We start from the raw sequence: 27,417 nt of genomic DNA, 5'->3' as shown, positions 1-27,417 counted from the left end.
ATACCTACTAAGATCACTTGTTTGTTCAGGGAAGCCAGGTGGTAGTTACTCTGAGCTATCCTCTGCCTTGGTTGACCATTTCCCAGCTTCTAAATATATGGTGGTAAAAGGTGGTAAATTTCAAAGGTGTTTAAAGGGATCAAGAACTGACATATTTCCTGGAACATAATGTTTTCAGGTTTTATTCACATCTCCAGTTCTTCCACCTGTACTGTACTTAAAAGCAAAGCAGCTGTGCTGGCTAGTAGTACAGTCCCAACGTGTAATGCAATTGTTCTACTTTAGTTATTGCATGTATTTTTTGTGTGCATTTTATAAAAGCCAAACCAAAGAATAATATTTGGTAAACCGCTGCTCCAATGGAATTTTGACTGCATCTTTACTGTAGAGTAAACTAAGCAATATTGTGTCTATCCAGAACAGCTTGCCAGTATTAATACTAGGCTGTGGGTCAACTGCTTAAATAAAAAGAGCTCATCATCTTTTTCTCCCACACATAAAATTTCAGCTCTTTCTCATGTAGAATAATCTAGGAAATTCATTTATCAAAGACCTGCAGACAGCACTTCAACCAAAAATGAAGTTCCTATGAAACAAAAAAGTCTGTTGGCTGTGGCTTTAATTTAAAATTATGCAGTTAGGATTTCAATTTGAGCCTGCTTTTACCCTGAGCAATATTTGATTGCATGCATAGGAACATTTGCATTGAAACTTCCTCAAAGACACAATTTGATGTGACTAAACTCTGCAGTTCTGTAAAAAAATATATATGTGTGTGTGTGCAGGAACTGTGATTATAATAGCAGCAGGAAAAATTACCATAAGTAGCTACATCCAGCAATACTAATGTTTTATGGGAAGTAAGAGACAAACTGTATTTAAAACTGTGATTTTGAAAGAGTTTCTCAAACCACTGAATAGCTTTGAAAACAAGTTCTGCTGAAAATCACAGGAATTCATGCTCTTAGGTACTGGTGAAAAATCTGAGCACCCTTTTCAGTGAAGGGGGGTTTAATTATATTCCTAACATTCAAGAGATCTATTCTGTAGACTGTATTGGCACAAAAAAGTTAATAGCTGTAATCACATTAACTTCAATGGAAGTCTGACCTAATCCTGATACAGTTTTATTCTCTTGGCTTGTGCATGGAAGAAGGTAATTATAATGTCTCCTATCTAAATCCCTAACTCATTGTTTCACACACAGCTTTTGTTGCAATGTTCTGATTTTCCTAATGCTTTCTTTCCAGCTACACACCTTGAATTTTATAGAACATTTAAAGAGAATTAACCTATTTCTTGAAGTAATAATACTTTTCATAAATATGAATCAAAATATGAAACTGCATATGATCTAATGCTATGGTAGTTCCTTTTTAGAAAGTGAGCCTTCGCTTCTAGAATTCAAACCATTCAGCAGTGGAGCCTTGGTTGGTGGATTTGTCTATCGAGGTTGCCAGTCTGAAAGACTCTATGGAAGTTATGTGTTTGGAGACCGCAATGGGTAGGTTTCTTATAATCTCAGCCTTAAACAAAAGTGAACATAAGGTGTATTTAGTTATGAGCTTCCTGTATAAAAGAACAGCAACAGTCATTTTAAATTGTGTCACTTTGCCCATGTAGCAATGTGACAATGCAGATTAAATTCAAGATTTGGAAATCAAACAGCATGACATTCTAATGAATGGCAGCATACATAACATGTCTAATCCTTGGAATAAAGTACAGACAAAGACACTAACATCACAGCTTTCTAAAGATTTTAGTTCTACAAACACTTACATACATCATTTACATTATAATGGGAATAAATGTTAATCATGGAATTGTTTGCCAAACAGGTCTAAGTGATGAGATAAGGAAAACTTTTGGGGTTTTACGGAAACATCATTGATGGAGCAACAGAATTATTTTTAAATAAATGGGTATAGTTTTCCCATGCCAAATAGCTCAGTATTCACAAATGATTATCTATAGTATGGCTTGAACCCAATTTTGCAATGTTTAAATGAAAAGAAGGGAAATGCTATGCTTTTTAAGCATCTGAAAAATAACAGGCAGGAAATAAGATGTGATGAACTGCATATATGTATCTGTGGAGCTTCTTCCTGCAAGTGTGTACTTATTTATCTGGATAGTGAAAATTCTATATTTAAAATGTAATATAACAATATTTTTTTAATGTATTTTTGAATATAGAAATTTTTTAACACTGCAACAGAATCCTGCAACTAAACAGTGGCAAGAGAAACCCCTCTGTCTTGGCAACAGCGGTTCATGTAGAGGTTTCTTTTCAGGCCCTGTCTTGGGATTTGGCGAAGACGAATTAGGTAAATAGAAAAAACTATGTTATTAAATTATAAGTCTTATCAGTATTGCCTGCTAAGCTATTAAAAATCATAGTAAATGTTTTAAAACAAGAAATCTGAAGGCTAGCTATCCTTTGCCAAAGCTTTCTTCACTGCTATTTCAGCTACACCTTACCAGCTGTGTAAGAAGAATTGAGAAGAGAAAGGGTTATTGGAAGGGTCAAAGGTCCTTATTTTCTCTCACATTCTTTGAACCGTGTCACTCACTATGACACAACTCATATGCCTGTTTTAGTTCCCTGTGTTACAGATGGATCCCTCTTTATAATTCCCCAATTATATATTTTATGAATATATATCATAGAATAGAATCATAGAATCATAGAATATCCTGAGTTGGAAGGGACCCTTAAGGATCATCAAGTCCAACTCTTGATACCGCACAGGTCTACCCAAAAGTTCAGACCATGTGACTAAGTGCACAGTCCAATCTCTTCTTAAATTCAGACAGGCTCGGTGCAGTGACCACTTCCCTGGGGAGCCTGTTCCAGTGTGCAACCACCCTCTCTGTGAAGAACCCCCTCCTGATGTCGAGCCTAAATTTCCCCTGCCTCAGCTTAACCCCGTTCCCGCGGGTCCTGTCACTGGTGTTAATGGAGAAAAGGTCTCCTGCCTCTCGACACCCCCTTACAAGGAAGTTGTAGACTGTGATGAGGTCTCCCCTCAGCCTCCCCCTCTCCAGGCTGAACAGGCCCAGTGACCTCAGCCGTTCCTCGTACGTCTTCCCCTCCAGGCCTTTCACCATCTTCGTAGCCCTCCTCTGTACACTCTCCAACAGTTTCATGTCCTTTCTATACTGTGGTGCCCAGAACTGCACACAGTACTCGAGGTGAGGCCGCACCAGCGCAGAGTAGAGCGGGACAATCACCTCCCTTGACCTACTAGCGATGCCGTGCTTGATGCACCCCAGGACACGGTTGGCCCTCCTGGCCGCCAGGGCACACTGCTGGCTCATATTCAACTTGCTGTCAACCATGACCCCCAGATCCCTCTCTTCTAGGCTGCTCTCCAGCGTCTCATCGCCCAGTCTGTACGTGCAGCCAGGGTTTCCCCGTCCCAGGTGCAGGACCCGGCACTTGCTCCTATTGAACTTCATGCGGTTGGTGATCGCCCAGCTCTCCAACCTATCCAGATCCCTCTGCAAGGCCTTTCCACCCTCATTCGAGTCCACAACTCCTCCAAGTTTGGTGTCATCAGCAAACTTGCTCAAAATACCTTCTATGCCTTCTATACCTTCTATACCTTCTATATGAACAATATGAAATACATATGAACAATATGAAATAAAAAACATTCATGATAAAGTATATTTCACATTTTAGCATCAATTTGGGAAAAGTGCTTATTTAAATTTTCAGATAGCAATGATTGTGTTGTATATTTCAGTGAGGTGAGTGGTCTCCAAAGTGTTTTTTAACCTCATCTTGCAAACACAGCTAGATCACAAAAACATTTGACATCTTAGGAAAGGGGAACTATTTCATTGTGTTGTTTTCTTTAACAGGTGAGATTTACATATTATCAAGCAGTAAAAGTATGACGCAGTCTCACAATGGCAAGCTCTACAAGATCATTGACCCAAAAAGGTGAGCATTGCACTACTCCCTAAGATCAATCTTCCTTTCAACAGGTTAAAACCCAAAAGGTAAGTGTAGTTCTTTCATGTAGCTATATTGTGCAATACTTATATTAAATAAGAAGGAAAATTCTTAGTGCAGGGGTTTCCTAAAAGCCAATGTACCATCAGCAGCAAACTAAATAGATTCTCTAAAAGTAATCGCTGTCTCATAGAAAGTGACTGTCAGAACAGTAGAAGTGTAGCCACCACTAATTTTTACTCTTCAACATTATGATAAGTGCTGCCCACTTTCCCACTTAGATTCACATTCTTTGTATATTTTCTTAGAAGTTTAGACATATTTAAAGTGCAACCATATGGACCACTAAGGATAAAAGATGCTTCTGGTAGTACTGAAGCCGAATGCCTTGTAGGTACCACAGAGGTTATAAAGGGTCTATGGAAGGCAGAACGCTGGAATTCCCCCTAGTGCTACTGCTGCCTTACCTGCCACTGCGGTGTGACAGTTCACAAAGGAAGCTGGCTCAAAAGGTTAGTACTGTCTGACAATATCTACTCTGCATACTGAAAAGCTACTACAGAAATAATTTGACGGTACTAGACTTAGGTCAATAATTTCTTTGGCTACTACCTGGTCAGTTCCAGTCTCACTTCCTCACAATTTCGGTTTTGCCATAAGCAAACTTGTCTGAGGGACAAATTCAGTCTTTCCCAAACATCTCCATTGTTGTATAGGAGACACCACCAACTGAGAAGTATACAGAGGACTGAATCCTCAGCGGGTGTGCATTGTTATTGCTTACTAGGTTTCAAGATCCTTCCACATTGCAGCACTCACCTGTCTCTCCTTCAGAAGGTTTGGAGCACAAAGAGAGAATCTAAGGAAGGAAAACTTCTGTCCTTGGACTGTGTGCCAAAAATACACTCAAGTCATTAACATTTCTTAAATCTACTTATTTCTTAATGTTCTCGTGTTCTTCATTAACTTTTCTTAAACCACAGCTTATGAATCCCACCCAAATGATTTATAAGATGCAGAATTAATGTGATCAGTACAGTTATTTAAACTAATTTACCAGCTGTAAAATGAGAATAAATGAAAATTACCAAACCAGAATTTCTTGAGATGTGATCACCTTCAAGATCTTTGTAGAGCAGCTACAGCCGTGGAAATATCAGGGGACATGGAAAGACTGCACAAAGCCAGTCCCCTATGCAGTCCAGTGTGCCCACAAGTAATAGGAGAAAGTGACTAGCAGACACTTACTTTGGCTGGTGAAATACCACTTTCTTCATGATGGATCATGCTGCTCCATCAGACCAAGTTCACGGCATATACGGCTACCACATGCATCCTGCAAAAGCATCAAAAATTAACACAAAATTAAAAGGCCAACAGAAATAAATTTTGTCATACTAATTAATTTGACCTCATCATTCCCATGAGAACAACCTAGATTAGTATGTCTGTTCGTTCAGTACCTACTTCAGCATGTTTATCCTTTAGCATCACATACAGTCAGATATCCATTATTGATTTTGCTCTTGACTGTTTAAGAGAAGAATTTATTTTCTTGTCAGAATTTAACTTCTAAAAATTGTTATGGGACAACATCTGAAATCAATAATAAATCCATGAAACTGGGTGCACACTGTTCTATAAGTTACAGTAGAGTTTCAGAGTTTTTTAATTATGCTACCCAAACCCACGGCAACTGGTTTGGAAGCAGATGTTACTGCAGGTTAGTGCAGTCTGTCAGTCAAGGTTATTATGTATGTTTTATTTATGCTTTCTGGTATTAAAAACATTGTTTTAGAACAAAACTTGCCATTCTTATTGGGATTGTTTAGTCTGTTGGTATATGGTTTTAAGTGAATTTTACACCCTAAATCCACTATTAGTATCTAATTACATGGGGCTGCCTTGTTTGACCTCGGCTTTTTGTTCTTGTTACCTCTTCCAGTAGGGTGGTCTTCAGCTGACATACCTGAAAGGCCAGACCTCCCATTGCTGCACTCACGGTTGGCTGTTTTCATGTATGGAAAAGGGTCAGGACTGTGTTTGGTTACTGGTGAAAGTAACCAGAAAACTATAAAATACTTTTGTAAATTGGCATACATTTGAAATTAAACAGACTGTGGCAAAGGGATATAGTTTTTGGTAATGCTTTCTAGAAACATGGGACAATTTTCATTCAGCCAAAGTTTTGAATTTTACTGTTTTTTAATCTCATACTATTGATGATTTTTAAGTGAAAGATGACCAATTACTTCCACAAAAGAGCATAGCAGCTCTACTTACCATTTCATGCTGATTTCACATTACACTTGTAAACAATTTAAAAATTCCATGGCTTTGACAAATGTTTACGTAACGCTTTATTAGCAAAATACTAATTGTTAATCACCTGCTAATACTTTTTGCATACTGTTATTTTGCTTTTCTGTTTAATGCCTTCCTCATGTTACATGCCATACAACTACATCAAATAAAAGTGCAAACCCTAGCGCAGTGAACTTTCTAAAACACAAAACAAAGATGCTACAAGTAGGCTATGAGCATCAGGTATATAGTCATCAAGGTATTGATTTGTCACATCATAGAAATTCATTACTAACATAACAAAGTCCTGTGATGGGTGGCCCCTGGCAGACTAATCTATTTGCAGAGTGAGCCTTCCATGCATGGGGCAGTGCAGAAGAATACAATTATCATTCCTTGTGGTGACCCCTTGCTGGAAATTTAAAACTTCAAGCAAAAAACAATCTTCTGCTAGTGCTTATAAGCTGCTATAAGAGTATGTAATTACTCTTTTATTCTAAATAATAAACATTATATAGAGGTGCAGGATTTTGTTTCTTTTGATCTTTGTAGGAAACTACTGCGTAAGCAAACTTGTTCTCAAACATAACTGTGAGCCTGATTTCCTCATCTCAAACAGAACTTAAGAAAGAAACCTATTACTTTGATATTGCTAGCAGTAGAAAATTTTCAAAAGAGATAGGATGTTTAAAACATTAGAAGATCAGAGAATGAGAGTAATCCAGAGAACCCTTTGCATGAAACTTCAATAATTAGCAATAGGAAGGTCCTATCCTAAAACAATCCTTAAGATGTAATAAACATTATGAGTTAAACTGAGGTGGTATATGAAAATTGATAATGAATAGGATCAACGCAGAGGTTCTGAATCCCTCCATCAAGGCAGTTTGAAACACAGAATACAAGGTACCACAGGAAACCTCTTTTTAGTTCCTCACCCCTCCAACAGGTCTCCAAATACTTCATGTCAATAACTTAATAGCCTCCCATGAAAAGCCCAGAATTAAATAATGCTTCTCTTCAAAACAAGGTTGCTATTTTGACACATCGGTATGTGGGACATATTAGGCAATGCAGTGATAAGTCAGAAACAGAAAATTTAAAAACAATTTAAATAAGAAATATTTGCTGATAATGTTTAAATTATAGCTGATACAAACTTATTACCAGCTGTTCTATGAAAACCATAGAGTGGAGCAAACCAAAAAAGAAAAAAAAAGAAAGAAAATAAACTTTGGAAGGTGGCAGAGCAGCGACAGTCTGGCTTTTTAAGTCTTCTGTTAGAATACTTACACTGTGATCATGTTCACTTCTAAGCAAATTCTAGATAAAATGAAAAAGATTCAGAGAAGAATAGTCAAAGTGACAGACAATGCAAGAGATTTCTGTTTAAAAGATGAGACTAAAACCAGAGAAGTTAGAAGGACACTCATGCACTGCTGAAATCCCTATGAAGTTACAAGCTTTTGCCACTGTCTATACCGTGACTCCATAGCCAAAGAATAACTGTTTTGACCAGCATGGCTCACTGGAGCTAGCAGCTAATATTTACAAAAGAAGGCGGAGCTTAATAAGTTTCCTTGCACATGTAAGAATTCCTCTTCCTCTCCATGTGTTTAACACCTTATAGATCTGGATTTCAATATGTTTTGTATCAACAGCCAGAATAGCTGCTTTCCGCAGGATTGAAACTTGAACTTGATTCAAACCATCTCACTCCTCTTTCATGCCCCTCCAGAGTATGTAATTCCATTTATCATCCTTTCCATCACCACTGTTGGGATATCCACTACCAGAGTCTTTCCAAACAGAATGATTTCAAACGTTAAGGGACTATATCTAGGTTATATCTCATGTTGACATTGTTCAGGCCCTTTACAAGAATGGTTGTGATTTTCCTTTTTAGCATGAGTCAGGAGTGTTAGATGGTAAGGTGTAAGAGCAGCATTTATGAAAGTGTAGCCTTCTTGAAGACTTTAATTACTATGGAAATGGCAAGTCAGAAACATACAGCACTAGACTAATCTGCATCAACATAGTTCTGATGGGTTATAGAGAGATTGTGAAGCTACTACTTAAAGCTGACTGTCAAATGAGCCAATTTTGTTGGTGAATGCTCTCACCAACCCAGGTGGGCCATGTGATTTCTTTCTGTTCAGAAAGTTACTATCCCTTAAGTCATTTGAGGGAATGGAAAGCCCGAATTAATGTCTAATTATGTTTAGTTTAGCCATAGCATGCAAAATTCTTATCTCATTTACCTACCCACATGCAGTTACTATTCCCATAAGAGACACTAAAGAGAAATTAGAGCTTTTTGCGAATACCAGTCTAGAGAGTTTCACTTTACAGAAGTACTTCACAAAAACTCCTTTGTAACCACGATGGAAAAACCTAAGGATTTTTTTCAATCACATCACAGCTCACTGACTGTAAAAGTTTTTGTTTTGGTTTGGGATTTTTTTTTAGATTTTTCTAAGTCTTTCTAGCACTGGCTATTAAGGAGTTCTCACTTTTTATCACTTTATAAGGAAAAAAAACAGCTCAGTTTATCTTTTGCTTATTTTCTGGAGCCTGCAGGAAGCCTCTGCCATCCTAAAGAAAGTCATACATAATAGAGCAGCTTTAGCCCAGTAAGCCAGTCTTTCCCAATTCATCAGTCAAAGTGTTATGCAAGTGGCCCCCTAAATTGATAAATTCCCACAGTGCCTGTTGACCCAGCTGCCAAGTGCTCATGCAGCAGGTGTTGTTTTCATGACCACCCTGACAGTAATACAAACTGTTTAGCAGTTGCATTGACCTCTTAGCTATTAACATTGATACAGGCTTCACTAGGGACTAGTTTTCAAACATGACAGAATTTCTTAAGACTAGAGGTCATGAACAAGTATACCATATAAGAATAAATTTGATATGCTGCTGAGTTTAAATCTTAAAAGCTGTGAGTTTTTTCCACATTATTCCCATGTAGTAAATCTGGAGACAAGTAACGAGCTTTTGGCATCTCTCCCAGGACTAAAGGTATACTTTTTAATTTTAGAAACTGTACCTGAAGAGATGCTATATTTATTCTATGACAAGTAGTAAATTACAGTGAAGTAAAATTATTTTTTCTTGACATTTTCCCTTATAAAGGAAAAAAAAATAAACCAGCACACAAACTTTGGTGATATACTTAGGCATCTTTCTGATACCTAGTATCTTGTGTGCAGTTAATTGAAGTGTAATGTTCTTCCACATATTTTGTACCACAATCAGGATTTCTATGGCCACATCTCTTGTTCGAATTCGAACATCCAGGAATTTTGTCTCTTTTTCTGTTGTTTTTGTGTTTTTTTTTTTTGGCTTTAGCAGGATAGTAGAGATTTTCAATATAGTGTCAAAGGCCTGATGGAGGAATTATGCTGTGTTCAGTACCATTGTATAACTGCTGAATTTGACCCTCCATTTGCATTGATTCTGTACGTCTGAGTTACAGGCTGGTGCATACAACGAGCACATCACTGCACACTTAGGGGAGCTGATAAAAGCTGGACGAAGGAAAGCATGGAGTTCTCAGCAAATATATGATGAACCCTAATCTAATAAAGCACGTCAGACTTTTGTATGCCTCGAAACTAACAGTAGAGTCTACTTTCCTACACCAGCTGCAGTAACGTAGTCAGAATTATTTTACGTATTGCACAGTCAGGAATTCTCAGTTCATTAACCATGGCAGTGAAGGGACCCAGCAAGGGCCCCAGCCCCCAGTACAACTTCTCCTCCATGTTCCATACATTTAGAGTTGTTACACAGTTTCATGAAAGCATGTTTTAACAAGCAAGATATACTGTACTGTACTGTATATATGAACAGCTCTTTAAGATAACTAGAATTGTACAGACCATATAAATAGTCATTATCAGCTACATTTTTGGCTGACTTTCTGTGGACCAAATACTGCTTACTGTAAGAGTAATCAAGCTGTACCCTTTAGAGTTTTATAGATTGAGGGAGACAAGTAAAAAAATTCTCTCCTGCCCATGGTGTGGCTACATCTATCCCCCTCCATTTTCCACGTCAAGAGACAGAGTGAAGCACTAGTTGTATAAACAAAATCATACGCTGTCTAAGTGCTGGAAAGATCAAGTCCCAGCAGTCAGTTTCGAGATTTATGTTATCTTTCTGAGATTCAGTTCAAAACACTTACACTGAGCCTGAAAATTTCCACCCCTTAAAGCCTTAAGAATGCAAAGTGTAAGTATTGTGGGGCAGAGACTTTCTCATGATATGTGTTTGTACCAGAATGGCATTCAAATCCTGAGAAAGAAGTGTGGCTTTTCCCATAGTACAAATAAGGAAAAACAGTAATTCTTCTCACACACAAAAAGGATTCTGCTGCAGCTGCATTTGTATTACTCTTCTCCTAAGGCACTCTGCCAACCTGAATTTTTTCCATCTTTGTTTCTACTCCACCCCACCTTTAATAAATATTATCCAAGGCTGATGAGTGCAAGTTATTGATTGATGGTAGAATAAAAGGCAAGGTTATATTCACAAGCACCACAAGCATTAGAAAGCTTTAAATCATAAAAGTGGCCAGCCATGCTGTGCTGGATACAAAAAAAAAAAAAAAAGTATGATTTCTGCCTCCCTCATGAAATATGAATAGAAAGAACCCAAATATTCCAGCACTATCATAGATAAATAGTTTGCATCTATTAAGAAAATAAATCATTGTCGTCACAAATACAATACCTCTGTGACTTGTGAGGTCATTCTTTGCTGAAGATATACCACTGGAGCTCTTTTCTAAGAGATGCTCCAGGAACCTGAGGTTATTCTTCCTGCTGAACACAGTACTGTACTTGTGTTTGAGCAAGAAAAAGAGAAGACTCCGTTTAAAATAACCTGAAAGAAATGGGCTTTGAGACAGATGAATTAAAAAATGTTGCCTCCTATGCAGATGGTTGTAAAGAAATCAACATAAATTTACACCTTTCTTTTCCTGACGTAGCAATTAGAAGACAGATCTTTTTACTTTGAATCTGAATAAGTCTCAACTGAAAATCTTATCATTTTGTATAGCTCTTTTCAAAACAGTGCTGCCTGTGAATCTCACATATAATTTTTAAGTGTAGGAACTTACCTAACCAGATCATATGTAATGCATATGTAATGCACTCATTACTATAGAAGTGAAATTCCTTACAGGTCCGGAAAAAAAAAAAAAAAAAGCATTATATTTAAAAGACAGCTGTGGAAATATGTGAACACAAAAAAAGGGTTTCAAATGTGCTGCGCGAAAGGTGTCAAAGCATACTTCAAAGACCTTAAATAATACAAGAGCTTGAATCTGATTCTCCAAAGTGCTTTTGAAATCAGAACTTGGTGCTACACTGAAAGATGCAGCTACACATTCTTTCTGTCCTTAATGTCATTGGGCAACCAGTTCTGAATGGATGTTTAAATAATCATCTTAGCAATTAAGCCTGAGCAGAGAAAGTGCTAGGGTGAAACAAACCAGTGATCCTGTACTCTATTATTCTGTTTCAAAGAAGAATGCAAGAAACCCTGTAATGTACCATTAAAAAGCTGCATGCCAAAATAGGGGAAAAATATAAGTCCAGTCAGCTAATAAGGGAATTCTGTGACATTAGGTATATGTGCTTATTTTTCTTACAATTTTTTACCCTATCTAATAATACTTTGAATGGTCCCATTGTGCTTAGAAATATCTTTTTAAAATGCTGCTAGAACTTGGGCTTCATTGATACCTTAGAAGCCATGGGTTCAACTAGTTAATTTTATTTTCTTGAGCTTAATTTTTTCCTCAATAGTTCTGACATTGAAATGGGAGGTAAACAAGAATCCCCATTTTTCCTCCTTTTTTTTTTTTCCGCCATTGTTTTCCACATACTAATTTCCACACTGTTTTCCAACATACCCCTTCTTTCTCATACTCCAAAGACTATCAAGATCTTTTACTTTGCTCACACAGGGGTATCAATCTAGAATGTTAATATTTGATAGGGTAACCAGTACACAAGTTGCTATTCCAGCTACTTGCATATAGCTGGGGGTTTAATACTTATGTTAGTACTCTTCTATTCTGTTCTTACTATCTTGTACAATTTTGTTTTGTTTTCTTTGAATTCCAGCTGGACACTTAGCCAAGGTTTCACTGAGCTCTCCATAAAACTGGTAGAATCTTTTTCCTTCCAATTTCAAGTTTAGGAATGCATGGCAGTAGTTCAAACTATTTCTTTGACAATGAGTCATTTTGTATTTGTCAGTAATTAACTTAATTTGCCATTACAATTCCATTCAGTTACTTGTTTAGAACTCTTGGTAGATCCTGACATTCTTTTCTCAATTTATTGCTGTGCAGACAAATCATGATACCTGTCCCTGGAACCTGTAGCCTTGTGGTGATCCTATCAGTCTCTAGCTGCTGAATTCAAATCACAAATAAAATAAGTGGTCAGCATGACAACCAGCTCAATTCAAAAACCATGTAAAAAAGACTTTGAAATTCTATCAACAGTTAAGACAGACTTAAGTTAAAATGCTACAGATACTTCGTTGTTAAGGAATATAATGCTGTGCTTTTGTAAATAAAAAAGATACTGGACATCCAAAATATCTTGTAGGACAAAAAATATTTTGTAGGTCATCTGGCCCAACACCTTGCCCAAGCAGGGACACCTACAGGAGGTTGTCCAGGTAGGTTTTGAACAGCTCCAAGATGGGAGGCCCCACAACCTCTCTGGGCAACCTGTGCCAGTGCTCAGTTACCCTTAGTAAAAGTGTTCCCTGGAAGCAAGAGAGCTTTTCAGGTTTATTACAAAAATTTACTGTGGGCCTGCCTGCCTGAAGTCAACACCTTGAGTACCGTAAGAAATCTGCTGAGAGGCAATTCAGTTCCCAACCTCTAGAGATATATGCTGCCCGTGATTAGATCTTCGGGATGCTCTTTTTACCACATTCAAGCTTCAGGAAGTCTCAAGGACTATTATTTAATCTTGTAAAAGACCTCTGAAGGCAGTTATATGAAAGAATAGCAAGTAACACTGTATTTTTCTGCAATGTAACACACCATCTTTATTTCACTGGTGTTCTGGAGAAAAAAAAAAAGAAAAAAAAAGTCCTCTAAGAACACTGATTTACACCGCTGATAATTGCACAAATGAGAATCAGGCCTTCAATAAAAAAATAAAGTTTGAATTCTATGTTCATTGCCAATATCTTTCTGAATACAAGGAAATGTATGTGCTTCATGATAAAGTATGCACGTTCCCAACTGAGAGCATTAAATGAGATTTGGATTTTTCTTTTGTATCAATATACTTTCTGTGGAAAGCTGTACACGTTCCTATAGAAGCCACTTAAAACAACTATACTGAGTGAAAATTACAACTTTCAATTTCATGTGCAAAAGCAGTTTTTCTCCTTGACCCTGAATTTTAACTATACGCTTGGTTCGTATATTTTTATACAGGCCTTTAGTCCCTGAAGAATGCAAAAGAACAGCTCAGTCTGCACAGACACTGACATCTGAATGCTCAAGGCACTGTCGGAATGGGCACTGCACTCCCACAGGAAAATGCTGCTGTAATCAAGGCTGGGAAGGAGAGTTCTGCAGAGCTGGTTTGTATATAGATTCATGGCAACAAGTGAATAAAGCAATGACATGGCATAATTTGCTTTTAATAATTTGCTAGGAGAAATTTTCATTGACACTTAGTCCTCAGACATCATAAAAGAGATACTGATCTCATGAGGTGTAGGAGCAGAATAAGTCTTTAGGTGAGTGCAACAGTTAAAATCAAAACATCTCATGCAATGGGAACCACTTCAGAATGCAGGTGAGAGCAGAAGTATGACAGACAACAGCATTCTTCTTTTTACACCAATTCTGTAAAATAAAATGAAGTGCAATCAATAATATGGTCACTGTTGGACATTGAGCTCCTGCCTGCAATCTTACACAGTCCGTGTCAAATAGGAGTACCTGGTCAGGAAAGATACTAAAATCAGGTCTGCAGGTCACTACTGCATATTTTGCACTTAGTGAATTAATACAACTAATTTAGTTTTGGTACATTCTTATTTTTGATCCTAAAGACTAAAATGAGAATTCTAGAGAACTCTGTGTACAACTTGTCACAAAGCAGCTAATAATCGGAAAGTAATTGTGATCCATCACAAATAACTGTGGTGCTTTCATTAACTCCCATCTTGTTGCTGTAACCTATCTTTGAAGAGTCACTTGAAAAAGTGACAGTGATCAAACCCAATGGATGGCGAACGTGGCGTATGCCACCGAAGGGGAGAGAGGAATGAACAAGTGACCTTGAGTGCCACAGCTGTGCTATCAGTGTCTCACAGAGACTGTGCTTACTGTGGCTGAGCCGCATAACTCTGGCCTAACAGATCTTCCAGAGCAAGCCTGGGAACCAGAAGCTGCTACTAGTGTATCAGCACAGTCTTCTGACTCATATTTGCTCAGAGAGTTTGACCAGATGTCAATATGCAGAGGTAAGACAAAAGAGGAGAAGAACTGTAGAGTAAGACAAAGCAAGGATCAGGCGATGGACCCCAGGATACTTCAGGTTGGAAAGGCACTCAGGAGGGCCCTACTGAGGTTGACATGCAGCCCTTACAGACTGGAGTGTAAATTCCAGCAGCCTTGCATTTCTTACTGATGAGCAAGAGTGATGTGGTTTGGATTGAAATGCAATGGATGAAATCGCTAACGATATATCCTACTGACAAGATGCATAAGCCGAGCATCACACAGCTGTGCAAGAAAAGCAGGCTGGAGAAACGGATGAGGTAATCCAGCCAGATAGCCCAGCTTCGCTTGTCCCCACTTGTCAGTCAGACCTTGCCTAGATTTGGAGAATGAGGTCCATTCTATAGCCCTTGTCCAAGTGGAATTCAAAGTAAAAAATGTCTCCAGTGTGACCATGAATGTATCTTGAAGAATCAGTTTTGTTTAAAAAATTATTGTTCTTTGATAGATAGTTTGTTAGATACAAGTTTGTACAAGAAAGCTGCAGAAAAGCATGTAGACTAAGGAGTTTTCTTCATTGCATCCCACACAGCACTTAGCAGAGGTGTTCTAGCTTGAAGCTCAAGCTATAAACATAATATAAATAAGAAAAAATAGTTACAAGGCATCAATTTCCATCTAAGGTAATTAAGAAATTCATGAATAATATCAAGAATCTTTATTTGTATAGTGTATTTTAAGTCTTTGTAAATAGATATTATAGCTTTCCTGTATCACAGTGCAGTGACTGTGCCATAGAAGAGACCACATTCAAAACTGGAAGTTATGAATACTGTTTTTGCTAACACTGGCTACAGATTCATATAGCATTTAAATCTGAAAAACTTGGGAAAGATGATTGACCTAGGACTCTACTGGTAAATTGTCAAATATCGACTAAAGAGAGGGAAATCTTTCAAGCTTAACTGATAAAAGCTGTCTAAAATACGTTCTTTTTTTTTTTGTTATTGTTTTTAATGTTAATTCCATTTTATTCCAATATTAAGTTATTCAGGAGCCAAATGGGCCCCATTTTGTGCCTCACTTGTACTCTGCTCTGCTAAGGAAATAGTGTAGTGCAGAACTCTGCATGTACAGAGAACTCTGCATGTACAGAGAAAGAAGTTTATCTGTGATATAGTACTTGCCGGTTTGGATGTGGTCAGTTGCTGATATGTCTCTACAACTTCAGGACTTTTTCGGCTTGTCGTCATAAGAAATGGGATGACGTAGACCACCACTATCTAAACTTCTAGCAATTTTGTATGTCTTGTTTAAGTGATATGATATTTGAAGCCTAAAATCTTTTGAGATGAGTCTCCAATGCACTCCAAAATCCCACCTGAATACAGGAATTGGACATTTTCAAAAATTTCCTATTTGATTTTCACAGTTTGTCCTGGGAGATATTCTCTCAGACATAAAAATATACTTCCTCCCCCTAGTATTCTACAACTTTCAAAAATATGGTTTTGAAACATCCAATATTTTATCCTTTCTATTTTGTTTTTAATTTATGTGCTTTACCATTATAAGTTCAGAAAAGTAGTTCTTAATGAATACATTTTGTATCTTTTTGCTTTGTGATACTTGAAAGAAATTAGAAAACTGCTCTTTTTTTACCCACAGCGAAGTGTGACCCAGCGTGTCGACATGGAGGTGTCTGTGTAAGGCCTAATAAATGCTTATGTAAAAAAGGCTATCTCGGCCCCCAGTGTGAACAAGTGGATAGAAACATCCGAAGAGTGACAAGGGCAGGTATTCTTGATCAGATCCTAGACATGACATCCTATTTGCTGGACCTAACCAGCTATATTGTATAGTTTCTGGGACTATTTGGAAACTACACTTTCAACGGGCATTTGTTTTGAATCCTGTCATTTTTAAAAGACGGTTGGTTATCCTGCAACAAATAACAGTGATTTGATTTACTTTATTAATTTAAATATACTGTCCAGAAATGTGCCAATAAATTTGTTGTATGCGTGTAAATATTCCTGTACATCCCCACGGATGTACAGATACCCAATACATGCACACATACACGGGCAGGCACTATCATAAATACGGTTTCACAGGTAGTGGAATTTTTTTTATATATATTTCTTCATGAGAAATAGTTTACAAAGTAATTCCACTGCAAACCACAATTTCATCAAAGGACTTTCCTGATGTCATTTTGGATTCACTGACATCCCAGAAACCTTGTGTCTGCAACTGCCTGATTATAGCAATAAGAGAGCAGTTTTGAACCATCGCTGTATAAACTCCTGGACTTAATGAAATCCAGTTGTAACAGTTTTTAAGGCGAAATGATCTACGTTATGAGAGAATATTTCAGATCTCCTTAATGCATTCCTATCTAGGCAATTCATTGTAAGACTGTAACCTTCACCTTCATCAATGTAACTCTATTACAGAATGTTACGCATTTCTTTATCTAGCATAGATGCAAAAATCTGGTTATCGCAGCTTAATATCAAGATTGTTTCGAGTGTTTAATAATTAAATTATACTCGCATATTTCAAAACCAGTCATCCTAGAAGGTCTGCTTTTTATCATATATTTTATTTAACAATGGGCACTGGGTTCATGTTACATATTTATATTATTTTATTTTATTTTTATAATATAGACATCACCTAGATGAGACAGCTTTGCCATGTCCTGTATAATACTAAAGTTACATTTTTCACCAACTTAATTGGAAAGACGGGGAAAGAGAGAGCAAACACACTCTTTATTGTGTTGTGGATCTAATCTAGAAATGTATCCTTGTGTCAACTTGTATTCATTTACGACGGATGAAAAAACAACCACCAACCAATCCTAATAAAATTCCAGCATATGTTAGAAGCGTTCATAAAGTGATTTTCACTATAACAGGACGGGCCAGATTATACATGATTAGACTGCTACAGATTTCACACTGAATGGAACTTCACTGGACAAAAGCTCACATTAGCACGTGTTGGCTGTGTAAGATGTCACTTGTACAAAACGTATAACAATTATTGCCAAATATGGTTTTAAATGTAAATGTTCCTTGAAGAGCTAACATGAAATTGAATTTTTGTAAATGTATCAATAAATACGGTGTACATGCTCTAGTCAGGTTTTCTAAAGTATTAATATTCTAATTAGATGTATCTTCAGAATCGGTGCACTGTTATCTCCAGCTCTGGGACATTATTGGCAGTTTCTTTGTTCACTGTTTACTGGCTATCAGATTTCCTTTGCACTACCTGGCTTTTATAAAATCTTGCCTGTAAAAAGAGAGTAGAGTAGCCACAGCATGCACACGCTAATGGTTCTTATACGCAGCTACTCATGCGTCAACAGTTTACAACACTTTAGGCAATAACTTCTAGCATACTCTAGCCATATTGCTCTCCAGTAGCAAAATTCTTTTTCCAGGGTAGTGACATGTAATGAATTTTCCTTTACGGAAAGTTGTCAGTCTTCATTTAATAAATATTAAATCTTTAAGTACAGCAAAACTGTTACTTGTATTTATCTCTATTCAGCATTCCAGCTGAGAGGAACAGAAAATTACACTTGCCTTCCATATATGTTTGCTTGGGTTTCAAGTGACCTCATGCCAAATGGAAATTGGTTGAGATCTTGGTTAAGTGCTTAGTGAACAATGGTCTGCATTAAAAAGTGCATGCATAATTTTGCACAATGTAGATTCAACTGACAGTCCATTGAAAGACATCTCAGGATTAAATGAGCATGAAGACCAAATTGCCCTCTCACCCCAGAAAAGGGTGGTCCCTTATAGTCACACCAACACTTCATTGGCTAAGCAGTGTGACCAATCTTAAAATGAACCCTGCAGTAGCATCTGTAGGTTAATAGCAGCTCTTTGTCTCCACTGCTTTCTGCCTTTAGTCTTTTTCCTGAATTCCATCACAAAAAGTTTTACAATTAAAAAATGTCCTGACAACCATTTTTGTAAATTGACCTTACCATCTAATCTTCCCTTATTCAACGTGGGTGACAAAAATGTGAACTTCTCATGAATGAGCCAGCTGTCTAAACCTGTCAGATAGTGCAGTTTTATTGCACTCTTCATAATCAGCAAAGCAAGAAAGTCACTCAAGTATTTTTGCAACATTTAAATGTCTGACAGAGATAACATCTTTAACACTTTCTTTAATGAATATATTAAAAAAATAAACCCCACTTTAGTTCATAATACTCTCAATAACTGGCTGGGGAAAAGTGATAGTTCTTTTCTCACTGCTTCATTCCTAGAGACTTAAAAAAAAAAAAAAGAAAAAAAGAAAAAAAAAGTGGGCTGTACATAAATTGAAGATCCCCAGTAATGTATATTCTGTAGTCATGTATATAGCCAGTATATGCCACAGTTGTGAAAAGAAGGGATAACAATGACCATACAGTTTTCATCTTAATAATAAAGACAATTTAGTCTACTAGTGGAATCAGAAAATGAAATTTCATTAAAGGTTAAGAATTAAATCCAGGGCTCATTCAAATCAATGGCATAAAAAAAAACTCTCATCAACTGCACTGCAGCCAGAAAATCACTTTTAAAACTGAAGCAAATATTTCAGTTTATTTCTTAAAAAAAAAAAAAATGTTTCAGTCCATCAAAAATTCAAAACTTAGAAGTAATCTAAATGAAGAATGGAGAGAAAGGGGAAATAGCTTATGGAAAGTGTTCTGCTTCATTTTTAAATCATCTTTTGTATCATGTGAAAGCAGGCATCTGCTTTAAGCCCACATGGATACATAGGAAGTCCCAGTGGAAAAGAAGTATTCTCAAAAAAAGACACAAAAATCCCAACTGCTTATTTATCAAAAGAAATTATACTATTAAAAAGAGTGAGTAAACCCTAGGCCTAACCACCCAAGATGCTAATATAAAAAGGGCAACTGCAGTAATTGCCCTGAGAATTGGCATACAAAAAAAAAAAAAAAAGGGTTTGTAGAAAGCCCGTTGCCAGTTAGGTCATTCTACAGCCATTCTTACACAATCTCTGCGAGTGTCCCAGAATAAAACTGAGCTTATAAATGAAACTAGATAAATGAGGCAATTAGATAAGGGCCTCTAGAAAGGATTTTATGTATGTGTTCAAGTTGTCTCTGTCTCTGTCTCTCTCTCTCCTAATCTTTTATTCCATTCACTTATTCCTTTATTGTGAGATACTGCCCTCTCTTTGTCCCAATACATGGTACATTTCGAGCATTCTTTCAGGCTTTCTACTGTTAAAAAAGAATAAATATACCTGTTGCAAAAAAGTAACTCTATTCCTGATGTATGCTAGTTTTCAACCCTCATTTTATTATTTCAGGATGGAAAACCTTCATCCTTCTATTTTTAAGATGCTACCGATCAGAAAAAAAGGCATATTATTTGAATATAAGGAGAAACGTTCTTACTCCATAGATAAGTATTGAGACAAAAAGATGCTAAATCAGCTCCAAATTGGTTTACTCCATTTCAGAAAAACAAACGAACAAACTATCAAAAAAACATTAAGCACACTTTTCTAATGTTTCCATTAAGAAATATTATCCCAAACTCTTCCCCTCAAGGAAATATATTTCTTCCATTAACAGTCAGGGACTCAGATACAGACTCTTTGTACCTTTGAATCCTCACAAGTTATTCTGTTTCATGCATCCAAAGTATAAACTAGGTATAAATAAGAATATAAATTCTATATTGGCAACCATGACAGCTCTTCGTTTATCTCCTTTCGTTCACTTCTCTACATTTCAGTTTTGTAGCTCCTTCCTTCCTAGAACTACAGCAAAGATCAATAACTGGTTGCTGCAGGTGTTGCTTTTTCTTTCTTCTTTTTTTTTTTTTCCAAACTGTGTAATAGATATATGCATCAAAGGGACTTCCCAGTAGACTGAGTTTGTTATCTTTTGATTGCCCCACAGAATCTTGTCATTTTATAGTGACTTCTAATGCCGTAGTTTGGCTGGAGGTTGGCCATTAACTGTGTATAATGATTCAGGAGTAACAGCCTTCAGCTGCTCAGCATCAGCTGTACTGAAGATGGAAGAAGGGAGAAAGCATTTGTTCACTATACAGTCACTACACTAGTCAGAAAGTTACCAATTTCAATACAGTAACCAGATGCCTCAAGTAAAAAGCAGAACAACATTCCCAAGATGATGAAATGTTGCTTTTCATTATACTCTTTCTCTAATTTGGGATCAGAAATGAGGACTTTTTCATGTACAAATATGCAAAAGTGAGATTCTAAAAACACTTCAGCTCAAGTAATCTTTCACAGGTGTGGAGTCCCATTAAAATGAAAATACTCGTATGTGTGATTCTACGTGCATCTATGAAATGGGCATTTAGAAGATTGGGCCCACATGGAAAAAATAGTTCTGAGGACATCCTGCTCTGCTTAGTTTTCCTTAACTGCATAAATCCTTTAAAAGATACTGAAGTATTTTAATCTACTATCCTTTATTTTAACTGTGTATCAGTTCAGTTAGGAATAATACCATATTGATCTTCTGGCCAGGCTGATTGTTGTCTTAGAAGAAAGGGAAGGGAGTCATGAAGTAAATTGAAACTAACTTTTCCCTTTTCATTATACTAAAAAATGACCAACATTTCACATTTGTCAAATTAAAAAATATATGTATTATCACTAAGAACTTTGCGAAAAAGGCAATCAACATCTTAAATTCATTCTGACCCAAATTTGCAGTAAAGACCTACCAAATAATCTGAATTTGGGCTACAAAAACCTGATAAATATTTCCATTAATTTCAAAGAAAAATGCTGTAGAAACACTAAAAAAAGTTTTGCTAAAATTTTCCTTGCTTTAAAAAGGGTAGCAATTCAGTGAAATACTACTAGCTTACTTTTCAGAATATAGCTGTGAAACAGCAGAAGCTACCTGAAAGCTCAGTGCAGGATTACCTCAAACTTTCTTTGAGGGCCCAATTTGAGGTCCATTGATGTCAACTGAAAATCTCCAATTGATTTCGTTAATTATAGGACAATGTCCTTCAAAGACAGACACTTAGCTGGCAGAAGAACTTCACTACAGACATCACTGCACCCATTGCCTCTCTGTTAGCATCTATAGTCATTAGACTCACTCAGGTTTTCCAGAGTAAGACTGCAGTTTCAGGCCTGTCTTTTAAGTAGTGAGCATATCCGATCCTGTTGAGTTTCCTTACAGGTACTGCCAACTGCTACACAAAGCATTCTGTTAAATCTGCCAAACATTTTGTTACTTCTTCAAAAGCGCTGAGCAATTAGCTCACATCTTTTCTCTTTCACACGTATGTGTTTATTTCAAATATTTAAGCGTATGCCACTAAGCAGGAAAGTAATTTAAATAAGTCAGTGGTCCCATTTTATGAAATAGACATAATAAGACAGGGCCTCAGAGAGCCCCCACAGAGGGGATGGCATCCCAGTGCTCACAGACATCAATGGATGAGTTCCTGCAACTGTTTTGAGCCCAGTATTACAAAGACTCCATTCAACGTAAGGCATATTTTCAAACATTTCTTCACATGTTAAATAGGAATGGTGTAATATTTCAATCAAGACTATACCTTAATCCAACAAAAAGTTTTGTTCCCATCCTTACTAATAAAAATGGCAATACTGAAAGCGATGACACTACTCAAAGTACTAAAATAACAGATGTAAGCAAGTGCAGGATTAGACCTGAGCAGGTATTCTACAGGCAAAGGATCTACCTGCTTGCCTTTGTACTCATTGACTTCAATTACTGCTGTGCAATAGGGATTTATCATGATGTAAAAATACACAACAGAAAACAATATGGCAATTCTGTATAGATTTACACTGTGTAGATTGACTAATCGGACAGTATTAGTCATGCCTTATCTTCTATATGGGAAACATTACTATTTTATAGCTCTGTATAAATAGTTCAACGGACACATCAACCTTTTTCCTTCAGTTCACCCATGAGTTATTAATAATTACTAATTTGGTCTACATATTGGGAAAGGATTATCGTGTTATCCCCTAACCCAAATAAAACTCCCACAGGTTTCCATGGGAGCTTTTTCTTTACTTTATGCTGTACAGTTTGATTTTAAAGCCAAGTGGCACACCTGCTTACCAGAACTCCACGCACCAAAACCACGTAATTCTAGTGATCATTTCATGCCATAGAAAGTCACAAAAATTAATATTTTATATAATATTAATTTAATGTGTTTTTGCCTATTGTATACTGTACACACACTGGCTTCCAAAATAAAAATATCAGAAATTATTGCTAAGAATGTGCTCAAACAGCAAGCTACATTGTTGGAGAAGAGTTTTATTTCTATGATAAAAAAACAACTTTCCATCTGTTATAAGTGGTCAGTAGGGTGCCGCATATCATATAGTTAAGTTCCTTTTACAATCCATGAGATGTTCCCATTTAATTTCATTTTGCAATTAAAAGAAAAGTGAAAAAATCTTTCAATAAGAATTGTTTAAATTTCTGGAAATTTCAGAAAGAAGGTGCCATCTAAAGCATGTGAATATATGCAGTGGCTGCATTCACAATTTTTTTGAGTGGGAAGAAAGCAGAGAGGTGGCTGTTTGGTTTTTGTGTGCTTGTGTGTAGGGTGCATTTTGTTGTACAAGAAAAAGGTGGTTTGCATGATGAGGCAGTGACAACCAAATCCCATTTGCTGAATGCTCCTAAGAGGAGTTACTAAAAGAAAAACACTCTAGGTGGAGTCAACTTTGGTGTGCAGAATGCTCTAAATTCCTATCAGGATATACTGAGACCAGAAACCATCTGGTATGAAGTCACCAGATGTATCTTGTAGTGATCACCGTTAATACCAGAAGCAGTAATTCTGCCCTGTGAATTATCCAGAAATGCTATTAGCTGTCCCCCCCCAAAATATACTACAGAATGAAAACTTCAATTCCCTTTTGAGAACAATTAGATTTTAATGGGAGCCAAGCAGGAAAGGAAGAGGAAATAACAAAAATCTGTCACTTGAGAACATAACTGTTCTGATATTCCTCTGTTCAAGTAGTTTTATTTTATAGTAGCCATCAGGTACTGTATGTACATTTGAAATGTGGGAAACTAGTTTAGAAAATACCATTCAAACTACGTTTAAGTATCTTCTGTAGACTGTACTATACTACTAAGCATATACAGGCACCAATCTAGCAGAGCACTGGAACACACAAGTAATTTTAAGCATATGAATCTCACTAAAGTCATATGCTTAACATTATTAATATAATTAAGTGCTTTCTTGGTTTGAGACCTTACAAGCCTTTGCAAGTCTACCTATGTAGATTACGTATGCTATATGTGTATTCTTTTTAGGGAGACAGCATGGCTGAAGTTCAAAGCAAGAGAATTCAGTTACTGCGTGTCACAAATTTCATATAACCTTAAATAATTGCATCTTTGTGCCTCCACTTTCCATCTAAAAATTAGTGAAACCAATCCTTGTAAAGTGCTTTGAGCTCTTCAAATGAAAAGTGCTATAAAAAGTACAAATTATTATTATATTATTGAACACCATGTATGTATACACACTATTATGTAATATATAATATATGTATAACGCATATAAATTCTAACAAATGTATTTGTGTAATATCTGAGAAATGGAACAGTTGTATCTGGAAGTGATAAATGCATAGAGTTGGATTTATTGTTAATCTGTGGATTTAATGATTTTTTAGACAAAAGGATGTTTAAGTGTATAATTGCTTTTCTTAATTTAATATATTTATGTAAATGCATGCCTGAAGTTCTGGATAGATAGTTATTCTGTGTCCCTTAAGCTAATAAAATATATTAAACTTTATGTTACAATATAAGGTATATGTGCTGCTTTATTTTTTTTTCTTTTTAATATTTTATTATGACTAAATGCATAATTTAAATTCATGACAATTTTAATTTTAAATCGGCTCTTTGATCTTTGCAGTAAAAGCAAAATGCCAGCATTTTATATATTCTTTGAAATGCACTCTAGTTTTATTTATATAAATTCTAAGATGCTTTTATAAAATGTGACTGAACACTGCTATTATTCTTGGAATGGAAAGTTTGGAATGGGGTTTCCTGTTTGCTTCTGGATAAATGAGAGCAAAAACTAAGACCTCCATATTGAAAAGATACCTGTTTCATTGCAAGCAGTATGTGAATGGACAGACAGCTTGAACAAGGGAATTTCCAGTACAGGCTTCTGGAATATATATATATGTTGAAGAACTAGTTCAGTACATACGAGAGAAACACTGGGGGTTATTTCTTTCTTTTCTTTATTTAATATCTTCAGAGAAGATTCTCTCTTCAGAGAAGCAAGTCATCAGATAAATATATGTTAAATTCAGATGTACCATTTCCAGTGATTTAAATAAGGGTCATAAGAAATGAAAGTAATACTGGATTCTTTCAATTTCTCCCCATCTCAAGTAACAGGTTCTGTTCCATTGAATCAACACCTAAGCATATCAGTGGGAGCAGGATCACTCTCTCTCTCTATATATATATATATATGTATTTTTATGAAGGAACATTTAATCATGACACATAATTGCAAACTGCACTTGTAACTTATACCTGTGAGAGTAAAAAACAGTTTAGACAGGGAGCACTAAAGAACCAAGGGTTTCTTTACACACTAATTTACATTGGTGGTTTTGAAATGCTGTTGAATATTAGTCTTATACATTTAACTTACGTAAAGTGTTCAGCCCATCATGTGTTCATTTTTTAGATTAAAGAATGAAGCAGTACTGACACTAAGATACGGGTGCTATCTCTACACTTCAGATCTAAGCCAAAACAGTCTTGAAATTTTCATGAATTTTATTTTCCATTTTTCAGCTAGTTATACCACTAGTGATACAGAATGGTGGCCAGCCAGAGAACTAAGATCCAAGGAAAATTTGAACTTCACCCAAATTTGAGGATATTTGGAAACTGTATTTTCTTTCAGCTTCTCAATGAATAAATATATCAGTTGCAGCAATATTCTTTTAAACACATCTTCGTAAAGAGATGAATTTTCTTAATTTGAAGAAGGGCTCAGAACAAGAAAACAGCCAAAAGATGGCAAATAAAAAAGAATGAAGAAATCAACAAGGATTGTTTTAACTTTTTAGTGGGATCTACATATTCACATAGAAAGTAAAAGAATCCTACGAGGTATACTACATAATTGTAAAAAATACAGTGCAGCATGTAGTTCTGGTGACATCATGAGTCATTTGAGTTTGTTCTTATAATTTATTAAGACATTATGAAAACCCACTGACATATTTATAAGCCTTGGAATTAACAGCTACCTTTCATTTCTTTTACAACACATAACACATGAATGTTACATAAAGAATTATATATACTCAACCATGCACAGCAAGATTGTAATTCTATCTAGAGCTTCTGACGACATCCTAAATATAAAGGGCTAAATTCTGTTCTGCTGTTAAATGAATTAGATGAAGTATTGGCCCCCTGAATGTGGCTTGTGTGGTTTGTCAGTGTCATCACAACTTTCAAATGGAATTCAGTCCTTAAATGCACAATTCTGAAGCATTTCATTTTAGTAATGTAGTCACTAATAATATCTTTGCTTCAGTATTTAACCACTATCCCCAAAATATATACTTCAAATTAGCTTCTGTCATTTTATTACATTCTCTTTATTTCCACATATAGCTCCATTCTTTAATTCTTTTGTTCTTATTTGTTCTCTTATAGAGATATTCTGCTCCATTCTATTGCAATAAATTTGCTAAATATTTACAAGTTTTTAAGAAGATTGATTATGGCATAAGTGGTTGTTTTTTTCCATTTTAACAAAAATACTAAGTAAGAGATCAACTCCTGTTTTAACTCAAAATTAAAAATGCACCACAAGCAAGTAGGGTAGAATCTTTAAAATGCCAATGAATCATTTTGGTCTATGTGGTTGCATTTATTTATTTTGGGGGAAGGGTTGGTTTGAGTCATGTTTGATGACATGTCTACATATGACATACATCTCTGGCAGAATTGGGCAAAGTGGGACATAGCTTTGGTTTTGAAAAACCTCACTGAACAGTGGCTTTCTTGTTTGGTTGGTTTGGGGTGGTTTCTGTTTTTTTAATATTTTTTTTCTGAAATTTTGTCTTTCAAAGCTAGGCTGGCTTTTGTCTGATTTCCAAAATTTTGGGCTGAAACAGTTGAATGAAGGGTTCTTATACCGGTCCAACATTCAGCATTTAAAATTTATCTTTTATTACTTAGGAGATTGCCAAAATCACAGACTTCTTCAACTGTCACTCATCTTACATTAATACAAATTTGCTGATATCAGTACCATCATTGTACTTTCCACAATGAAGCCAGTGTCATCATACTAGCAGAATTTGCTCCATTTACACACACACTTCTAAACGTTTCATCATTCACTATGTAGGTTTGATTACTCGGAGATGGATTAACTGAGGAAAGGAACGTAAGAGTTCAATGCTTGTCCTCCATTAGCAGTATGCTCTCCCTTCAATATTAGAAAAATGAAATTTGGTGATATATATGCAAGCAATTTCCACCTCAGGGAAGGCGAACATATGTGTGAATCGACAGGCTGCATTTGGTTCA

At 36.2% G+C, this 27,417-nt stretch overlaps 2 protein-coding genes across 7 annotated transcripts in view; one reads left to right on the top strand and one right to left on the bottom strand.

The window, feature by feature from the left end:
• Nucleotides 1-24,644, top strand: part of HHIP (hedgehog interacting protein) — a 79,935-nt gene extending 55,291 nt beyond the window's left edge. Inside the window, exons 9-14 of one of the 3 annotated variants that reach the window (XM_083834685.1) lie at nucleotides 1,381-1,504; nucleotides 2,200-2,330; nucleotides 3,874-3,955; nucleotides 13,752-13,900; nucleotides 16,437-16,561; nucleotides 17,444-24,644. In XM_083834685.1, the coding sequence (XP_083690811.1) occupies nucleotides 1,381-1,504; nucleotides 2,200-2,330; nucleotides 3,874-3,955; nucleotides 13,752-13,900; nucleotides 16,437-16,561; nucleotides 17,444-17,458 (626 nt within the window). In that variant the 3' untranslated portion in view covers nucleotides 17,459-24,644. Of the gene's footprint in view, nucleotides 1-1,380; nucleotides 1,505-2,199; nucleotides 2,331-3,873; nucleotides 3,956-4,361; nucleotides 4,480-4,754; nucleotides 5,200-13,751; nucleotides 13,901-16,436 lie in introns of those variants that run through there. The other 2 variants (XM_083834684.1, XM_083834686.1) reach the window with 2 other exon arrangements.
• Nucleotides 1-27,417, bottom strand: part of ANAPC10 (anaphase promoting complex subunit 10) — a 338,817-nt gene that overhangs the window by 226,656 nt on the left and 84,744 nt on the right. For all 4 annotated transcript variants that reach the window (XR_014583853.1, XR_014583854.1, XR_014583855.1 and 1 more), the window contains one exon: nucleotides 5,216-5,303. The gene's annotated coding sequence lies outside the window, so the exon portion shown is untranslated. The remainder of the gene's footprint in view (nucleotides 1-5,215; nucleotides 5,304-27,417) is intronic.

Source organism: Anser anser (assembly GCF_964211835.1).
Source record: "Anser anser genome assembly, chromosome: 4".
NCBI classification, from domain to species: domain Eukaryota; kingdom Metazoa; phylum Chordata; class Aves; order Anseriformes; family Anatidae; genus Anser; species Anser anser.
The sequence above is the reverse complement of the archived record's forward strand: the minus strand, read 5'-3'. Positions and strand labels throughout refer to the sequence as shown.